At 47.6% G+C, this 18,957-nt stretch overlaps 1 protein-coding gene across 5 annotated transcripts in view; it reads left to right on the plus strand.

The window, feature by feature from the left end:
• The window catches only part of ehbp1 (EH domain binding protein 1), a 112,456-nt gene that overhangs the window by 36,388 nt on the left and 57,111 nt on the right, over nucleotides 1-18,957 (plus strand). For all 5 annotated transcript variants that reach the window (XM_076050783.1, XM_076050779.1, XM_076050784.1 and 2 more), the window contains 2 exons: nucleotides 13,162-13,340; nucleotides 14,252-14,300. In XM_076050783.1, coding sequence (XP_075906898.1) covers nucleotides 13,162-13,340; nucleotides 14,252-14,300 — 228 coding nt within the window. The remainder of the gene's footprint in view (nucleotides 1-13,161; nucleotides 13,341-14,251; nucleotides 14,301-18,957) is intronic.

An 18,957-nucleotide genomic window follows, 5' to 3' on the forward strand; every position in this document is an offset into this window, starting at 1 on the left:
AATGACTGACAGAAATACTAAAACCTCAGTATCATCACCACGCATTTTAAATCCAGAAAAAGAGATTCAATTTTTGCCTAACTGGAGTAAAAAAAAAAAGATGTAACGTATTGAACAAAAACTGCACAAATATTGATACTTTCCAAATATATCTTGCTTCTTCTTTAATACCCACTTTAATCTAAATGCCTTTAAAGTTCAACATGCTTCGCTGAAGCTGTAAATAACGACCGCGAGCTTCCAAAGTGCAGCAACTGCATCACCACTGCGACCCGGGAGCCGAAGCAAAAGCTCTGTTGTCTTTTGTTACAAGGCGGCTGTTGGAGAACAGAGAAAATCAAACACACAACCGGTCAATATTTTGAATATTTCTCCAGCTTCTCATTAGCGGCCTGGGCTGCTTCAGGTCCGTAAGTCCATCGTCCCGTCTGCGACATATAGATCCTCGGGAAAAAAAAGGCGTCGGGTTCAAATTTAGCATCCGTGAAGAAGCCGGAAAGATGGAAATGTCGGCGGGATTAATGTAAATGAAGAGAGGGAGTTCCTGTTGGGCGGGCCGCCGCTCCGTCTGGCCTGTTTCAGTCCATCTCTTCTCCCCGGGGCTGATTCCACTCATCCCCTCCCTGCTCCCCCTTTTGTTTCATCTCTATCTCCATCCCGGCGTCAGGAACATTCTACACTTAGATGCTCTGATCTTTGGATTTTCATCAAGGTTCCGCTTCATGAATCATTTGCTTTATTTTCATATGAAGAAAAGTCAAAGCCTTCCCTCCCTCCCGCGCGCCCCCAACACGTCTGTGGCGGGGGGGCAAAAGTTTGAGCGACAAAGTTTGATTGCAATATTTACTTAAAGAATCTTAGAAGGAGTGAGATATCTTCTGCATGAAGGAAGTGGAACTTATTGGATCAGCCAGTTCAAGTGGATCCTGCAGAATAGAGGCCACGTCTTAGGAACTCTGTACATTCAGATTTTTATTTCATTTTTTATATCATATCCTGTGTTGTTCCTGTACATGTACACTACCAGTCAAAAGTTTGGACTCACGCTATCAATTGAATGTCTTTTCTTTCATTCTCATGACTATTGACACTGCAGTTTCTCACTGAAGGCATCAAAACTACGTTAATTATGTAGCAGACAATAAAAGTGTAAATTAACTCAACACGTTCTATATTTCAATTCTTCAGAATAGCCACCTTTCATTGGAAGCATATTTCGAGTTAAATAACGTGTTTTTTCTTTGTTGCATAATTACATATATCTTGCTCATATATTCAATGTCTTTAGTATCTACCTGCAGTGTAGAAAGTTGTAAAGATTAAAAAAAAAAAATGCATGAGAAGGTGTGCCAAAACGTTGGACTGGTACTGTATAAAAACATAGTTTCTTTCTGAGTTCTCAGTTCTCTGTGCGCTGCATCTTCCCGTCCAGCCGTGAGACAGTGAGACGTTGTTTCCTTCTTCCCCTCTGCTTGAAGGGCTCGCGCAATGACGACTTCTTTTTAATCAAAGGGTACAAATTAAATGGACTTGCGCAGGTTGTGAAGCAGCTCCTGTACCGGGGGGAGGGAAAAAGGCCAGCGCTCTCCTTTCCTCTGCCACACTTTTGTTTCGCATCCCCCTCCTTTGGTTCACACCGCCGTCCAAATTGAAATTAGAATAAATTAACGTGATTTAATTGAGTTCGCAGAAGGCTGCGATATTTCTTAATTAGCTTTCGCCGGGGTCCGCGGCAGGAGAGGCCCAACCATCGCGCTGGCCGGCGAGGCAAAGCAGCCGCTCGGGTTGGAGCGACGCTATTGGAGGACGGAGGGGGAGCCCAGGAGACGAGGACGGTCGTCTGCGGCCCTCTGATCTCCGCCTGTTCCGCCGTCTCTCGTCTTCTTATCGTTCCATCCATCCAGGACGACGATGACTTTCAGATACCCTCCAGCCCCGAGTCTCAACCTAAAGAAAGTAACAGCAGCGGTGGCTCACTTTCCTCATAGAGACTCGGAATGTTTTCATACTTCTTTTTGGACCACTTGGACAAGTTTTTATGCTGTGTGTCACATTTGCTCTCACTGAGAGAAAAAAGAAAATGCAGGAATAAAAATTAGGGATGCAAGAAAAACGCTTTTTTACAGAACGAGTCGAGTTTGAGTTCTTGCATTCGGTACAATACAGTCGATACAGATACCACACAATGGGTTCTGAAATGTGACCGGGGCCAGCGCAGCCACAGATGGATGGAGTGTTGGTGACCCACCTCATAGGAGGAAAAAATGTATCTTAGGATATGTAGAAAACATGTTGCTTAAATGTCAAAAGCAAAATTCCAACAAAATCAGTGGCTTTGAAGCCCCATTTTGCTCTATTGAAATGACTCTTAAAACACTGGAAACATGGATGAAATACAGCTTTTATGGCTTACTTATGATTAATATAATTTCTTCATGTTCCGCCGGCCAAATTAAAAAGCTTTATCGGGCTACATATCGCCCCCCGGCCGTAGTTTGCTCATGCCTCTTGTAGAACATGGGTGATTGTCACGTGTTTCACTGCACAAATCTAACAAAATATTCATATTTGCACATATTTTACGAGTACGAGTAGAGTACTCAACCCCAGTATCCGTACCGATACCAGTATCTGGTATCGACATCAGTACATCCGTAATGGATGGATGAATGGTAACAATAATAATAATGATAGCAGCATTTTAACACCTGCGACAAAATGCATTTTTGCTCAGTGCCTGTTTCCATGCGTGTTTTTTTTCCATTGAAGATATTTTTTCTTGATCCAATAATAATTCCAAACTGTTGAAAGTCCAAGAATGCCCAGTTTAGTCCGCTGCCTTTGTTTTTAATTTGGTTTTTGGGGGGGAAAGTCGCCGAGGAGCGACCCCTCCGTCTTCCATTTCTCAGACCAGGTCAACGAAAACTCGCACCGGCCTTCTGTAAGCGGTGTAATATTAGGAGAATAATCCCACAGAGGCACAAGGCTGAGAAGTCAGCGCTGCCTCTCAGCGTTGGCATTTTCCCAGCGCGACCCCTCCCCAGTTCTCGGATGGATCCAACCCTGTCATTGGATCTGGTGGGAGAGCGAGAGGGTCCCAGTTTTCTTCTCAGTGGGCTTCCTGTCGTCTGCAGCCGCTGCAGGGCATCGCTGTCATCACGTGGGGCAGGAGGGTCCCACACTCAGCTAATGACGACCCACTTTCTCAAGTTGTTCTCGGGAAGGTTCAGGTGCGACTTGGGAAAAGCTGAAGGTTTTTTTGGTTGTTTTTTTTGCCCACTTTGGCTCTGAAGCAGCAGCGTGGTCTTTGAGTTGTGGCCACACTGGAGTACAGAGCAGCATGCAGAATGCTAAACCTGAAGGGTTTTTGGGAAAAAAACCTGAAAATTGTATTGACTTGTATAAAATAAACCCAAACGTTTAGTGATGACGGTTCCAGGCCGGTTGCCTTTGCTAATGTGAAACCTCGTGTTTTATTGGGTTGTTTTTGTTTGCATTCATTTGCAGTATACAGACGCATTTCGATCCGCTTCCTTTTAGCGCACGTATCATTTCCCTCCAATTCTGCCTCTGCTGGTTGCACGTTGGGTTCACGAGTTAAGCGGCGGCGGCGAGCTGCCTCTCCCCAACGCCCGCGCCGATTGGTGTAAAAGAGGCCTTCCGCTAAGCGCCGCTTGTAATCTGCCTTTGGTAAGTCCTCCTTAGTTTTATCTGCCAAGGATTACCTCACAAGCTGCAAGCGGGAGAGAGAGTGAGAGTGAGAGAGGGAGGGGAAAACACCAAGGCAGGAGAGAGAAAGAGAGAGAAATGAAAAGCAAGTCAAACGGGGTGGAGAGAAGGAAAGAAAAAAACAGGATGAAGATGGAACAAAACAGAATCGCTGTGTAATCTCCCAAAGAGGGGAAACCTTCCTTTGAGTTGAGGGGAAGTTTCCCTCGCCGCTCATTTGGAGAGAGAAAGAGAGGGAGAGAAAGAGAGAGAGAGTTGACTAATCCCTCTGTGATTGATGTCTGCTATGAGAGGCTCTGTAGCAGCTAATAGGGCTTATGAGGATGACCACAGAGTCCTTTGTGCGTGCGTGAGTTTGTGCATGTGTGTGCGTGAGCGAGCGGAGGAACCAGAAGACCACTTTTCCTTTTTTTTTTTTTTCTTTTCCTGGTGCGTCCTTCATCCCAGTGCTGGTGCAGGCCGGGGGTTTGAATGTCATAGGGGCCGAGGGAAGGAGTAACTTTATCTTAATCTGGTCTTAATCTATCCCACTCTTCCAGGTGTGTGTGTGTGTGTGTCTGGGTTTAAACCCAGAAGGGTCCCATTTTTGTTTTTTTGTTTTTTCTAGGTTGGGGGGGGGGGGGGGGGGTGAGGTTTTTTTTAAAGAGAGTGAGAGAGAGAAAGAGTCACATACGCACTTGAAGCTCCTTCAACCTCCAGAAGGTCTCCGGACCTCCCAGGCGTTCCTTCCTTCTTTTCTTCCTTCCTTCCTTACTTCCTTCCTTCCTTCCTTCCTTCTGTCCTGGAAGGCGGCTCTGACTTCAGCTTGAGCCTGAGCTCAGCGCCGCTGCCACCGTCCTGAAGTGGCCGCCGCCACCGCCGCTGCGTTTTAATTGAATTAAACCAACCGTCCTCCGCAATTTAAAAAGAAAGACCTCAGAAGTGCCTTATGAATTAGTGGGGGAGATTGGTGCGTTTGTGTTTAAGTGTGTGTGTATGTGTGTGTGTGTGTGTGTGTGTGTGTGTGTGTGTGTGTGGGCTGCTGTGCAGTCATGTCTGTGTTTGAGCGAAGGAGAGCGAGCGTCGAAGTGATAAGGCTTTAATTGCCTCTACAGAAAACCCTCCATCCCCCACCCCCACCCTCACCCCCTCCACTCTGCACCAGCACGGTAGGCAGGTGTGCTGCGCCCACTCGGTCGGGGTGCTCGAAGAAAGGCTGAACGGCATTTCTAGCGTTTGAAGGAGCTCGAACACGCAGAGTGATTTTGCTACCGCTAGGCCAGTCGTCACTTGCTGCGTTTCCATGACAGTTTATCGCAAAACAAAAGCGATATTTCTGAAACTTCGACAAAGTACGATTGCGATTTGCAGCCGTTTCCATTGAATGGTGTGAAACGCATCAGCCGTAATTCCGAATTTTGTTTACGTTTGTTTGCTGCCAAGATGGTTGTTACATTTTTCTCTTTGATTACTTGTAAATAAAATGTTCCGTGTTTCGGTTTTGCACAGTTCTAGGGCTCATGGAAACGCAGCTGCTGTTTTCTCGGACTCCGGGTGCGACTCTTTGTTTCTAAAGGAGGCTCGATAACCGTGTCATTTGTTTCTCGGCGCCAAGTAGACGTGAAGAAGTTGCTTGATGACCACGTGACCAGCCCAGCGTTGCCACAATGATTCCCCCCGAACTGCTTCCACACGATTTTAGTGTTTCTTCTTCTCTCGTCTTCACTCGTCGAGGCCTCCTGCCGCTGTTTTGTGCGTGCGCGCGCAACGACTCGCGTGCGCATATTCCGATCAGGTGTCAGAGGGGCGAATCTGTAATTATGTTCATTTTAATTGGCTGCGCTATCGCCCCCCCCATCACTCCCGAGTCCACGCTGCACCGGACAATGGCGCTCTGAGGAGGGGAGGCTGCACAACTGCTGTGTCAAGTAGCAGTAACACACACACACACACACACACACACACACACACACACACACACACACACACACAGGTAATTCCTAAAGTGGCCTCCGTAATGAGTTTTCCGGGCCGGGCTCAGATCCATTGATAAACGACGGCCTTATCGCCGAGGACCATCTCTGATTCCATTGCGCCGCTAATTTGTTTGTTGAACATGCCAGTTAAAGGAGATTAATACATTACAGATTTATAAGAGCGTCGTCCCCCCCCCTCACCCACTCCACTACTTCACACCCCCTCCTTAAGCTTATTTATTTACCGGAGGTGGCAGAACGTGCCGCAGCCTTTCATGGCTTCTTTGAAATCGGCTGTTTTCAAAGGCCTGACGTTCCTTTGCATGTTGAACATCATAATTATTATCATTATTATTATTTTTAACTCCTGCTGGACTTTTTATGCTCTTTTAGTTTTCACATCCGCCAGCAGCACTGTGGAGCCAGTTGACGGAGCCGTCCTTGAAATTGTCCGACCGACATTCTGGCAAAATTTCGCTGGGTGAAATTTGAGCTCCTGGATCGTTGCGGTGAACTCACCTAAAGACTTCTATTCTTTTTTTTTTTTTTTTTTTTTTTTTTTTTTTTTTTTCTTATTTCAACCATCACCAGGACATCATCACCTGAGAATGTAGTCGACTCCATTGTTTCTCCTTCGTATTTTTATCTAGCGAATTTTATATGCCTATTCGCCTCATGCAAAGTGTGCGCAGGAAAAATTCACTGGTGAAAAATGTGCAGTTTTGCGTCGTTTATTTGCGTCATTTCGCCTATTGCCCGGTGTTTAAGGACCTTTGGGCTGCCGCTACGACAAGCTCACAGACAGCAGCGCTTCCCTGTCATTGTGCCCCTGCTCTGGGCGAGGGAGCAGGCGGGCGGGCGAGCGAGGGCGATGGTGGGCACGCAGCTCGCTGGCAGAGCCGCTGGCTCGTCTGCCGCCTCCTCCTCCCAACGATGTTATTTCACCATGACCCTTTTTTTTTCCGCTGAATGCTTTTTATTTAAATTTCAAAGCCTCTCCCGCTCTTTTTTTCTCTTCATTTTTTTTATTCCATCCCTGCTTTGCATGGTTATGCCTTTGGAGCAGAATAGGCCCTGGAATCCAAAAAAACGGTCCTGGAAACGGAAACTGACTGCTTTTTTCTCTCTCTCTCTCCCTCTCTCTCTTTTTTTTCCCGTCCTCCTCCCCGCCAGATTTTTGCATTTCACATCTCGCTCGCCAACAGCCGAGAGGCCCCTTCTTCTTCTGTCTCGGCCCCGCAGGTTTTCAGCGCTCGATGGGTGGAAAAAGCGTATCTCGCTTGTTCGCAAATCGCGAGCGAGTCCCTTCCTCCCCGTTTTTTGCCGTCGCTACGTCTGAAACGTATTTACATATCCACCCCCCACTTTGTGATATTGCAAACACGGCACGGCATGAAAGATTTGTGTTTGTGTTGTGTCGTGTTTGTGTTCTCTTTTAAAGGGAAACGGGGAGCAAGAGCCTCGTCTGGCTGCGTGTCAGCAGCAGCAGCTCACACAGCGAGCGCCGAGCACCAGATATCGCTGCCTTTCCACCTGTTTGCATACGCACCAATCAAAGCTTGACCTGCGCGCGGCGTCTCACACACACACACACACACATACACACACACATGCGCGCGGAGACGCACTTCCTCTCACGGCTCTCTCCCTCCTTGATGTGATTACAGCAGTAATGCCGTGGTTGCCTTTGTATGTTAATGTGTATTATTTTTCACGCTAGGCTCCTCTGCTCCTCCAGCCTCCCATTGTTCCATCCACTCTACATCTCCATTTACATAATTGAACTTTTGATTGGACTTTGCTCCCCTCCCCCACCTCCGCCGCCACCCATCCCTGCGCTCTGACACACGCAACATTTCAAATCTGGTGTGTAAGGCCGACGTGCTGTCGTTTGAACGAGAATCGCAATTGAAAAAAAGTAGCCGAGCTAGCAGGTGATTGTTTTTGATTGTTTTTGGGCCCGCAGCCAATCAGAGGAGCAGAATGGGCCAGGTCACCTAAGCGTGATCCAGCCTTCATCCTCAGGTACTGCAGTATTATTGAAGGAGGAGCTGGATGTGTGTGCGAGTCTTTGTCCTGCACGGCTGAGCGACAACAGACACGTTGTCATTTAAAGTGAATCTGCTCCGTGTGTGTGTGTGTGTGTGTGTGTGTGTGTGTGTGTGTGTGTGTGTGTGTGTGTGTGTGTGTGTGTGTGTGTGTGTGTGTGTGTGTGTGTGGACGCTTTTTTTTTTTTTCACCCATAGCTGTAGGCTCCTTGAGCGGATTACAAGTTTTAAAGAGTAGGAGATTCAACACCTCCTCAAATCTGACACTGTGTGACGCCGCTTTGAAGCCATGAAAGTGAGATCGGAGTGACGCCCGAGCTCTTTTTTTTTTCCTCCTCCTCCTCCTCCTTCTTCTTCTTCTTCTTCTTCTTCTTCTTCTTCTTCTTCCTCGCGCCGACTCGCGCAGGGTTTATGTGGCGGCGTCGAGGCCAGTTAAGTTTCCATCGAAGCGTCAGTGCCCCAGAGGGAGAGACAAAGCCGCCACTTAAAGCCTTTCTCACTCGTGGTTGTGTGGGTTTTTTTTTTTTTCTTTTAGGACTCTGAGCGGACACTTTTAATGGCCGCCGCTGCACCCTTGAGCTCTTTGATTGCTGCTAATCTGTGAAATTCAGGCCAACAGACGGACGTCAAGGTTGAGTAGTCGGACTGTTGCATCTCCAGGAGAAGTTTGTTTTATTTCCTGAACTTGGACCTCATTGAAAACGTATTTAAAGCCCCACATTTTACAGTTGGTGGGTGTCTTTTTTTTAACGCTGGACTCCATGAAGCAGACCTGCAAAATTAATTATCCAATAAAACTTGGATAATTAAAAAAACTAAAAAAACATACTTAGCCCTTTGTTTACAGCCTTCCACGACAATGTTGCGCTTTAGGCTGACGTTTCAGTTTCGGTTTCAGAGTGAGGACCAAACACCTGACTATTGACGCCCTCCTCCCATTGTGACATCACAAAGGGCTTCTCAGAACCACGGGGGGACGCAGACAAGGTAAAACAATGGGTTCACTGGCAGGCATCAGACAAAGATCTTAACTTACTGCCCACCGTGTCTGAGAAAAGGGGAGGAGCTTCTGATCAGATCAGGAGCTGCAAAATTGTTCTTTTTTGTCGGAGACCTGTGACAATTTTCTAATTTACCGTATCGTGGTTCATCCTGCATCTTGAATCGAATCCCGCAGCCTCGTCTGCTGCTCTGTGATCTCCGCCCTGACACCGTCACCAACAGGAGCTCCAGCGCCTCCGTCCCCAGCCCGCCTCCCTCCCTATCTTGTCATTCAGCCATTGTAGTCGCTCGCCCGCTCTTCCCCCTTTCTCTCTCTCTCCCTCTACTTTGCCCTGTCGGATTCATGTTGTTGACACTGAGGCATCAGGAATAATGGAATAGCTTGTCAGCGGCTCGTATTTTATTTCATTTATTTTTTTTTTATATATCATTTTTTTTTCCTTTGCCCGGGCTGTTTGGGGCTGGAGTATAATAGTAGCAGAGGAGGAGGAGGAGGAGGAGGAGGAAGAAGAAGAGGAGGAGGAGGAGGAGGAGGAGGGAGACGGGAGGTTATGTGCCACTGATAGTAATGAAGGTTGCCTTTTCATTTTTAATATGGAATGTTTGTGGGCCAAGGCAGCGCTCGCCACTAATCCTACCCTGGAGCCCAGCGAGCTACACGGCTGTGTCAGTGTTACACACACGCACGCACACACACACACACACACACACACACACACACACACACACACACACACACACACACACACACACACACGTTCTGTGACATTCACACAGACAGATAAAAGACAAACACAAACAAAAAAAAAAAAACTGCACACCTGCCTCCGGGGCGAGACAGCAAACTGTTTGATAAGTCCACGGTTGCGATTTCTTGTTCCTCATGAAAATTTCACTTGTCTTGTGTCTTAAGGAAATGTGGCGGCCGCTGAACGGGAAGATATGGTGTCAATTAATATTTGATACATATGAAAGGTGGATGGAGCTTTTTTTTTTTTATCTCAACAGAAACGGCCCAGACGGGCAACTGAGGAAATGAATTCCATGCTTCACAAATCACCACGTTAATAAGCTGGTAATATTTTGAAGCATATATATATATGAGAGATTTACATGTTTGTTGGAGTTTCTGAACTCGGCTCCTTCGGTTGCAGCAGTCCGTCGCTTTTTGACTCTGATACGCAGGTGTTTATTTCTTTCTTTATTTTGTTTTTTTGGGTGTGTTTTTTTTTTTTTTGCTCCTCCTCCCCCTCCCGTTCCCCCAACGTGTTGTGTGTGTGCCAGGGAGGACAGAGGGTCCGCGGCGCTGGAGTGTGCGCTGTGTCTAATTGCTTTAATAGCACCTGGTCTCTAATCCCAGGTAATTAGAGTGCTCAAATTAGACAGCTACTTTCAACCGTCACTTGAAAAAAAAGCAGGAAGGGAAAGCCTGGAGGAACAGCGCTGAAACTCTACCCACACACACACACGCGCGCACGCACACACACACACACACACACACAAACACACACAGATGAGGCGGTAGCAGAGGAAAACAGGAAAACTAGAGAAACAAGTTTAGTTTAAGAAGTGACAAGAGGGCCGAGGTTAGGTTAAGTATTTTTTTTTTTAATTTAATTTTTAAATTTTAAGTTTTCTGTCATCTCTCGTTGAATTTCCTGGTGTCCATTTGTTCTGTTGGATAATCCGACATATGACTGTTCTGCTGGAGTCTGAAATAAAAAAGAAATAACCATCTGAAAATGGGCATATCGCTTTGTTCCTTTCTATTCTTTTCTTTTCACTCTCGCCGCCCAGTTCACGCCATCGCCGCCCTCCTCGCTAATATTCCTGCGACGCCGCCTTACAATCTTTTCTTTTTCTTTCTCCCTTTTTTTTTCCCCCCAACTCCCCTTGAGTGGCACGCAGGCACCGCCGAGGCCGCCTAAAACGTGTCTGGAGAAGCTGCGGGTAAAGGTTAAGGCCCCTCTTTTAAAAGCCGGAAATGTCAAGTGTCTGCCCCTCAGGCTGCTGCCACCGTCTCCCTGTGCTGAGGCTGCCGGGGGGGGGCTTGCATGACAAGACACACACATACACACACACACACGGAGCGGTGCAAAGGTTAGAAGTTGCTATTAGAGATGGCCCCCAGACTCTTTCATGTGCCTGGCCCTGGTGGCAGGCCTCAGGCTTCCCCCCCTCTCACTGGTTGGACCACAGCAGCCGCAGCAGTCAACTGACTTCAACTGCTCCGCTTCTGCTGTTTGCTTTCTTGCTGTTTGTTTTCCTTCTTTCTTTCTTTTTTACTGTTAACAATACAAACAAGTTATTTATTTTACCGCAATTACCGAACGATGGGTAAAAGTCAGGAGTTACAGGCTTAGTGTTGTATTAAGCAGGTTTACTGTCTGTTCAGACCAGTGGGTTCTTAACTGGTGGAGTCTCAGGACCATCATTGTTGTTTTTTTTTTGCCTCATTATGAACTCGTGACCCAAATTTATTCCACAATAAAAAAAAAACGTAATAAATAAATTTATGAAATTATGAAATTGAGCGAAATAAATGCCCAACATTTTCTCTATAATATATATATATATATATTTTTAAATATCTTTAAAATGAATAAATAAATAAAAGGGGGTGACTGCCCACAAATCTGCCACCCAATATGAACAGCTCCTCGACCCACTCTTGGGCTGCAACCCACCAGTTGAGAGACGCTGGTTCAGATGGTCTTACTGTTACTGCTTTGTAAGGCAAGCTTGAGGATTTTATCCCAGAATCTTCTAATTTTCCAACGTTTCCTCCTCCTACTCCCACTAAATGGTCCTCGGCAGTCTCCAGGTCCTTCAGGCCGACTCACCTCAGTAGAGCCACATCTTGCTGCTGCTGCTGCTGCTGCTACCGCTGCTGCTGCTGCTGCTGCTGCTGCTGCTGCTATCCAAACTTTGTTTCCTTCTTGCCGTTCATTCTGTCGACTTTGCCTGCACTAGCACGGCGCCGCCAACAGAGGGGGTTGGTTGTCCACTGCAAGCACGGGGAGCGGCGTTCTGTTCACTCTTAAAAAAAAAAAATTCAAAATGTACATCAGCTTTGTGGTCAGCATCACGCTAATTTTGATACTGATATGGCTGATTGGCGAAATTTAAGAAATGTTTTAATTGTACCGCTATGTATTAACATTATTACTTTAAAATAGGTTGTGAAACTTGCAAGGCCGTGTTGCCATGTAGCTGAACAGTGCACACTGACAAAAGGAACATTTGATATGGGAGAGAAAAAAAAAAAAGATTCTGCCCTCCAAAAAGCATGAAGACGTTGATAAGCCAACATTCAAATTCCACCCCCCACCCCCCCAATTCTGCCCGAGACCTTATTGAGACATAATAAAAGCCATTGATCCCATTCTAGTCCTCTATTAATGCCATTTTCTACACGCACGCTCGGACTTTGAGCACATTCCAGCCCCTTTTGATTTTTGAGCCTCTAATGAATTTAATCAAATCTCAATGACATTTTCTCCCATTTCTGTGCGAAAACGATCAGAGCGCATTAGCCTCCGTATCAGTCGTTCCATAACCAGATTAGTGAAGAGGCGGCCGGCTAATCAGAATCGCCTCGGTCCCGCCGGCCGTCGCAATGAGGAGGAGAAGAAGAAGAAGAGCAGCAGCAGCAGCAGTGTCTCCGCGCTGCACCGCCGAGGATTTGTGGGATTTGGAGTCTGGGAGAGGCAGCGAGGGGTGGGGGGAGAAAGGCTCCTAATGGCCAAAGCTTTTGACCCAGATAAGAGTTGAAAGGCGGAGCTAATTAATAAGATGTTTACATTATCCACGCTCGCACGCTGCTCCTGCGTGCACGGCCCTTCATTACGCCGCCTCTGTCAGCGGGTGTATGTAGATGCGTTGCTTCGCTGCTTGTCAGAGCATCAGGCTAATTGGATGCTGTCAGGATTTGCTGAGTGAAACATTTTTGTGGCCGGAAACAAGTATTTTGAGGCGACGCGGACACGGCAGATGTGATAAGTCGAAGTGATGGTTCGCGGGAAAACAAAGCAGAGGCAAAGATTCTGGGCTTGTCTCCACAATGTTTGGTCTTTCCGACAACACTGCCAGTCAAAAGTTTGGACACACCTTCGCAGGCAATTACAACTTTCTACACTGCAGATAGATACTGAAGACAACAAATATATGAGCAAGATGTATGGAATTATGCAGCAAAGGAAAACACGTTAAATAGCTTGAAATATGCTTTTTGCTAAGACATTCAATTGAGAGCGTGTTCAAACTTTTGACTGGTAGTCTATACTCAAATATACAGCATCTTTCCTTTTCTTCAGGTCTTTTCTGATCAAAGTGGACCAGCATATTTCATCAGTGGCTCAAAATTCTAAGGCTTTTTTTTTTTTTTTTTTTGCAATAATATATTTTTTTCCTCCTCCCGCCCGCAGGCCAGCCCCGTCCCCAGCCCCATCCTGGGAGGGAAGCCCAACGCCAGCCAATCCCTGCTGGCCTGGTGCCGCGAGGTCACCAAGAACTACCGCGGCGTCAAGATCACCAACTTCACCACCTCCTGGAGGAACGGCCTGGCCTTCTGCGCCCTGCTGCACCACTTCAGGCCCGAAGTCATGTAAGCAAGAGAGAAGCTGCGTTTCCATTCCCCCTAGAATAGGGCAAACCCTAAATATTGAAAAAAAAAAAAAAAATGGTAATGGAAACGGCCAAACGTGGAAAAAACTCAAATTTGGCTAAAGGGGGGGGGGGCGAATGAAAAGGCGGAGTTTGGAAGCTTTGACGGATCTCACGTCAGGCATTTAGCCGCCGATTGTTTGCTTTCGCCTTCTCTGGCGAGCGTGTCGTGTTTGAGCCATTTGCCTGTCAACGCGCTGCGACGTCGCATCCTTATTTCTGTCAGCGCCTTTTGTTAATTAAGGCTGACGTGAAGTCCGCATACCTGTATGTGTACAGGGACCTGTTGCCACACACACAAACACGTCTGTGTGTGTGTGTGTGTGTGTGTGTGTGTGTGTGTGTGTGTGTGTGTGAGTCCATGTGAGTGTTTGCAAGTGTGTGGCGGCCGATTAAAAAAAGAGAGAGAAGTTGAGGTGGGAATTGAATGTATTTCACACTCGGAGGTGAAACACATGGAAAAAGCTGCAGCCCAATCAGCAGAGCAGGTGTGGAAATAATTTAGCTAAACCTCCTCTGCTACATCTGTTGTCTCCATCCGTGTGTGTGTGTGTGTGTGTGTGTGTGTGTGTGTGTGTGTGTGTGTGTGTGTGTGTGTGTGTGTGTGTGTTTATGCACCTCCTCCTTCGCCCTCCACTGTGTTATTTTTACATATTTTCCACTCTATTAGTTCTCTTGATTGCTCTCTATAAAATTGCATGTTACAGTTCTAATGCCATTACATGTGATGCATATTTAAAGACAAGTCTTTCTCCGCTATCTCCTCTCCTTCTCTCCCTCTCTCCCTCCCTCTCCCCCCCCCCCCCCCTCACACCCACCCACCTTGTCCTCCTACCCCCACTGTTCCTTCAGAGACTACAAGTCACTCAATCCTCAGGATATTAAAGAAAACAACAAAAAGGTAAGAGGCAGCCACCGCTGGGCCCTTCACACCACTTAGCTTCCTCCCATCCACGTCTCCATTTGGCCTTATTTAGAGATCTGCCATTAATCCCTGGATATGGTGTGTGTGTGTGGTTGTGTGTGTGTGTTTCACGCTTTGATGGGGGGGCGGGTAGAAAACACACACACACACCAAGGCAAATAAGTGCACTCATAATCACACACGTGCGCGGCTACAGCCAGGACATTTTTAATGAATGTGTTCTTAAGACGTTCACCCCGCTGCGCTGTGCTGTGTGTGTGTGTGTGTGTGTGTGTGTGTGTGTGTGTGTGTGTGTGTGTGTGTGTGTGTGTGTGCGAGAGAGAACACTTTGTCACCTGGCAGAGGTAAGATGGTATTTTACCCCCGTTGCCTGCTGGGAGCTCTATAAACAGCCTCAGCTTTGAGCATATTTGCATAGGGGCCATATTTTCCTGCCGTTTTATTAGGCCGCCTGCGCGTCCCGTCCGTGCGCCGCTGCACAGACGTGGGCGTGCATGCGTTTATTTTGTGTGCATTAACCGACGGCCTCGTTTGGTTTCAGCCCCGCGGAATTACAGCGCCGTGCGTTCGCTCCTGTAGCTGGCCTTTTTTTATTTTTTATTTTTTTACCCCTCATTTTCAATTTTATCTGCACGTCCGCAGTCAGAGGTGAACATCTCGCACACATCCCCCTGCCTTCCCTTTTGCCCCCTCTGGCTTTTTGTGCAGACATTTTACCTTCTTTTTTTTTTTTTTATACCCATACTCTATTGCAAAACGTGCACTGATGGGTTTTTTTTTTTCTTCCCCGCCTCGACTACACTGTATGCGAACGCTGTCTCACACACACACACACACACACACACACGACAGCGCCAGCGCCCTGTCGCCCCTCGACGGGCCCTCAGGGCTACACAGAACGATATGCGTGGGGCTCCTGCAGCTTGATTTCCTCTTCTCACATACACTCTGGCTGGCTGATAACCTCTGGTGGCCCTGTTAGGCATGAATGCCAGCCTGTTGACAATAAACCACAGTGGAGGCAGAGGCACCGACCCAATCCCATATCTGCTAACTGCCCCTCACTCCCCACCCCCCCACCCCTACGCTCCCACCCTCCCTCCAGGTGCTCAAGTAGCCCTGAAGGAATTGGCCAGATATAAGTAATATGGGAATATGCTGTAGAATGTGATACCCGCTGAATGGCCAGTGCGCCGCTGTTGGCGGAGCGGCTTGTCTGCCGGGGATCTGCACCGGTGGCTGCTGCACCTTCAGCCCAGCCACAACAGCCAGTCGGGTGTTTTTTTTCCCCTCCTTTGCGTTGCGGCGAGAAGACGGCGGCCGATATCAGGCCGAGCGTCCGTGTTGCTGTTTGGGATTTTGGACGCTGATGTACACTACCAGTCAAAAGTTTGTACACACCTTCTCATGCAATTTGTTCATGTTAATGTTTTGTTTTTTTTATCTTTACAATTTTCTACACGGCGGATAGATACTGAAGACATCAAATATACGAGCAAGATATATGTAATCATGTATCAAAGACAAACACGTTCAATAATTCCTACGTCATTCCATGTGTGTTTTGTAGTTTTAATGCCCTCAGTGAGAAACTGCAATGTCAGTCGTCATGAGATTGAAAGAAAAGACATGACATTCATAGGGTGTGTCTACACTTCTGACTGGTAGTGAACTTTATTGATCCCAAATTGGGAAACTACACTGTTGCAGCATTAACAAAAAAAAAAAAAAAAACAGGACAAAAAAATAAACTATGCAGTAGTTACAAAAACGCTCATCTAAAAATGGAAAGAAAGTGGAAAGAAAATCCTTGCAGGGGTGAAGATGAAGTTTGCTTCATCCTCTGGAAGAAGCAAAATTCTTCAACACGCAGCGTACAGTAATCTGGGTGATATTTAGGGTAGTGGGGGGCGGGGGGGGCGGGGGGGTGTTACTTCAGGTGGTGGAGAGAGAGCAGTCTCCTCAGTCTCGGCACGGCACCAACGGCGGGACAGAAAAACCCAGAGCGACGCAGCAGAGTCGATGTACAGCAGCATTTAAAATGTATAGAATTTATTGAATGGGCCGGAGAAATGGGAACATATAGGATAGATGCGACGACTATCTCTGCCTTTCATTGCTGCCCGATACCCCCACTCGCTCCCCCCCCATATACATTCTGTCTGGTGGCCGTGATTGCAGCGAGCCCAGACTGAGCTGAATTATGACAGATAAGGACAATCGATATCAGGAGGTGTGTGTGTGTGTGTGTGTGTGTGTGTGTGTGTGTGTGTGTGTGTGGGAGAGGGGAGAGGGGTGAGGGGAGAGGGGGTGGCAGAGTGAATACTAAAAACATTAGCGTCCTCTGAAATGAAATATTATCAATAAAGCTGTTTGTGATCACTGATCACTGGTACTGCTGGAGCGACTCCACACGTCGACTGCGTCCGTCCGTCTGTCCCTCCGTCCGTCTGTCTCTCCGTCCGTCACTCCGTCCCTCCGTCCGTCCCACCGCCAAGCGGCCGCGCCGTTGTGTTTGTGCGCGCGCGTGTAATGAGGCCGAGCAGAAGTCATTTGTCCCGCCATCTGATAGCGGCGGCGGCAGGTTGAAGCTCCCCCGCCGTCGATGATTGACAGCGATAGACGGCTGTCAGTCACTGCCAGGGGGCGGGGAGCAGCGCCCCGGGGGGCGGAGCCTGATAATAGGCCTGGGAAGTGGATGGGGAGTCGGAGGGTGAGTCGGGGGAGGGGTGGTGGTCGGCGATTGGCTTCTGTTTGAGGGGGGTTTAGATCCAAATGTCGTCAATCGCACGCCGAGAGGCCAAATTGTCACCAGAATCTGATCATTAATACTAGAATATTAATAATAAAGGGGAAACAGTGAGGTTTGAATTACTTTTAGGCAACAAACAAAACTAAATCTTCTAAATAAAAGAAAAAAAACTGAACCATATTGCAAAAGCAAATATTGTTTTTCTCAATGTTTGTGTAGTCTGATGACTTTTAGACAGACGGTTGTCTCACATTTAAATAATCTCCTGACATTTAAGCAAACTATCTCCCCTTTTATCATTATTACCATTATTATTCATTGATCTGGAGAGCAGCCGTTTGAGTTCACCTGCTGCAGTCGAACGTCCGGCCGCCCCGCATGGCCGCCAGTCGACCGTCGGCCTCGACAATAAACCTTCTACTCAGTTTGGCGGAGAACAAATCGCTGCGCAGAGGTCAAGAAAACTGTTGCGTGTGTCAAGTCGAACACGGAGCCAGAAACAGAAACTGGCGCCGACCTCCCCCTTCCACCACCCCCACCCTCTCTCACTCACTCTCTCGCTCTTTCACTGCGGCCCCATTGAGGCGGCCGACTGGTCGCTCTCTTTCACAGGGGTGAGAGCAGAACAATGGAAGCACACTTTCCTCCCCTGAATACTTGTTAGAAACCCAATCAGGCCCTTTTATTCCCTGTATTCTCCTCCTTTGTTTTCTCCCCCTCTTTTTTCCTTTCACTCCTTTTATTTCCAGTATTGTCGCAGGAGTGTCTTGGGGTTGCGGGGGTGTTTGTTGTGAAGGCAAACTCCTCTCTGTTCTCTCTCTTTATTTTTTTTTCTTCCCCTCCCTCTGTTCTTCTCTCTTCTTACCTCATCTCGGCGAGCACAAACACCTACTTTCCATCAGAAGGGGTGGTAGTGAAAGAACCCCCCCCCCTCCCCTCCTTCCTCCCTCCTCGCACCCTCCTCTGTCATAATTGAGGTCCCGTTTAAACGAACACAGGTTTCTCTGAAAACGCACAAATATTTACGGACTGGGATATTGAGGCGGGAAACCTAAATGACCAAAATGTTAGCGAACCGCGACTGGTACGACTCCCAGTCAACCTTAACACCGGGCTTTTTAAGGCTTTGTGTTTAATTCACGTCACATGCATGTTTTTGGAGTGTGCGAGGAAGCCAGAGAACCCAGCAGCCACACAGTGGAGAACATGCAAACTCCACACAGAAAGGTCCCAGGCCCCGGAATCGAACCCACAACCTTCTTGCTGTGAGGCGGCAGCGCTAACCACTGCGCCACCGTGATAAAATAAAATTTAAAAAAAAAATGTTCAGGACAACAAAACGGAGAAGGTTGAGGATGAAGAGAGAGAAAGGACGAGAGAGAGAGAGAGGGAGAGAGTGACAGACTGGGGAGGCGGTGAAACAAGCGAGCGCAGCAACAGGTTGGAATTAGATCAACACTATCGAGCAGGTCAGATACAAGCAGAGATACCTGAGAGAGGAACCGAAGGGATACACAGGTGTGTGTGTGTGTGTGTGTGTGTGTGTGTGTGTGTGTGTGTGTGTGTGTGTGTGTGTGTGTGTGTGTGTGTGTGTGTTTGCCGTGCGTGCAGGCCTGTGTGTGCGTTGGCTTTTAATCTATTTATTTACCTGTCATTGGCTGCGATAATGGTTTTCATCCCTTCTCAGTCTGTCTGCTGATCGGGGTAGGGGAAGAGAGGGGGGGGGGGGGGGCGTCGCTTGATAATCAAACCCCAGTTTTCTCATCAGACTCTAATCAGACCAATTACACGCGTGACGGACAGCGTGGGCGGGTTGATGTGGGCGGGCGATAAAGAGGCGAGAGCGCACCGCGTGCGCGCGCACACACACACACACACACA

This window comes from Nelusetta ayraudi, unplaced genomic scaffold, assembly GCF_046127955.1.
Source record: "Nelusetta ayraudi isolate G7.1 ecotype Tasmania unplaced genomic scaffold, CSIRO-AGI_Nayr_v1 ptg000130l, whole genome shotgun sequence".
NCBI lineage: Eukaryota > Metazoa > Chordata > Actinopteri > Tetraodontiformes > Monacanthidae > Nelusetta > Nelusetta ayraudi.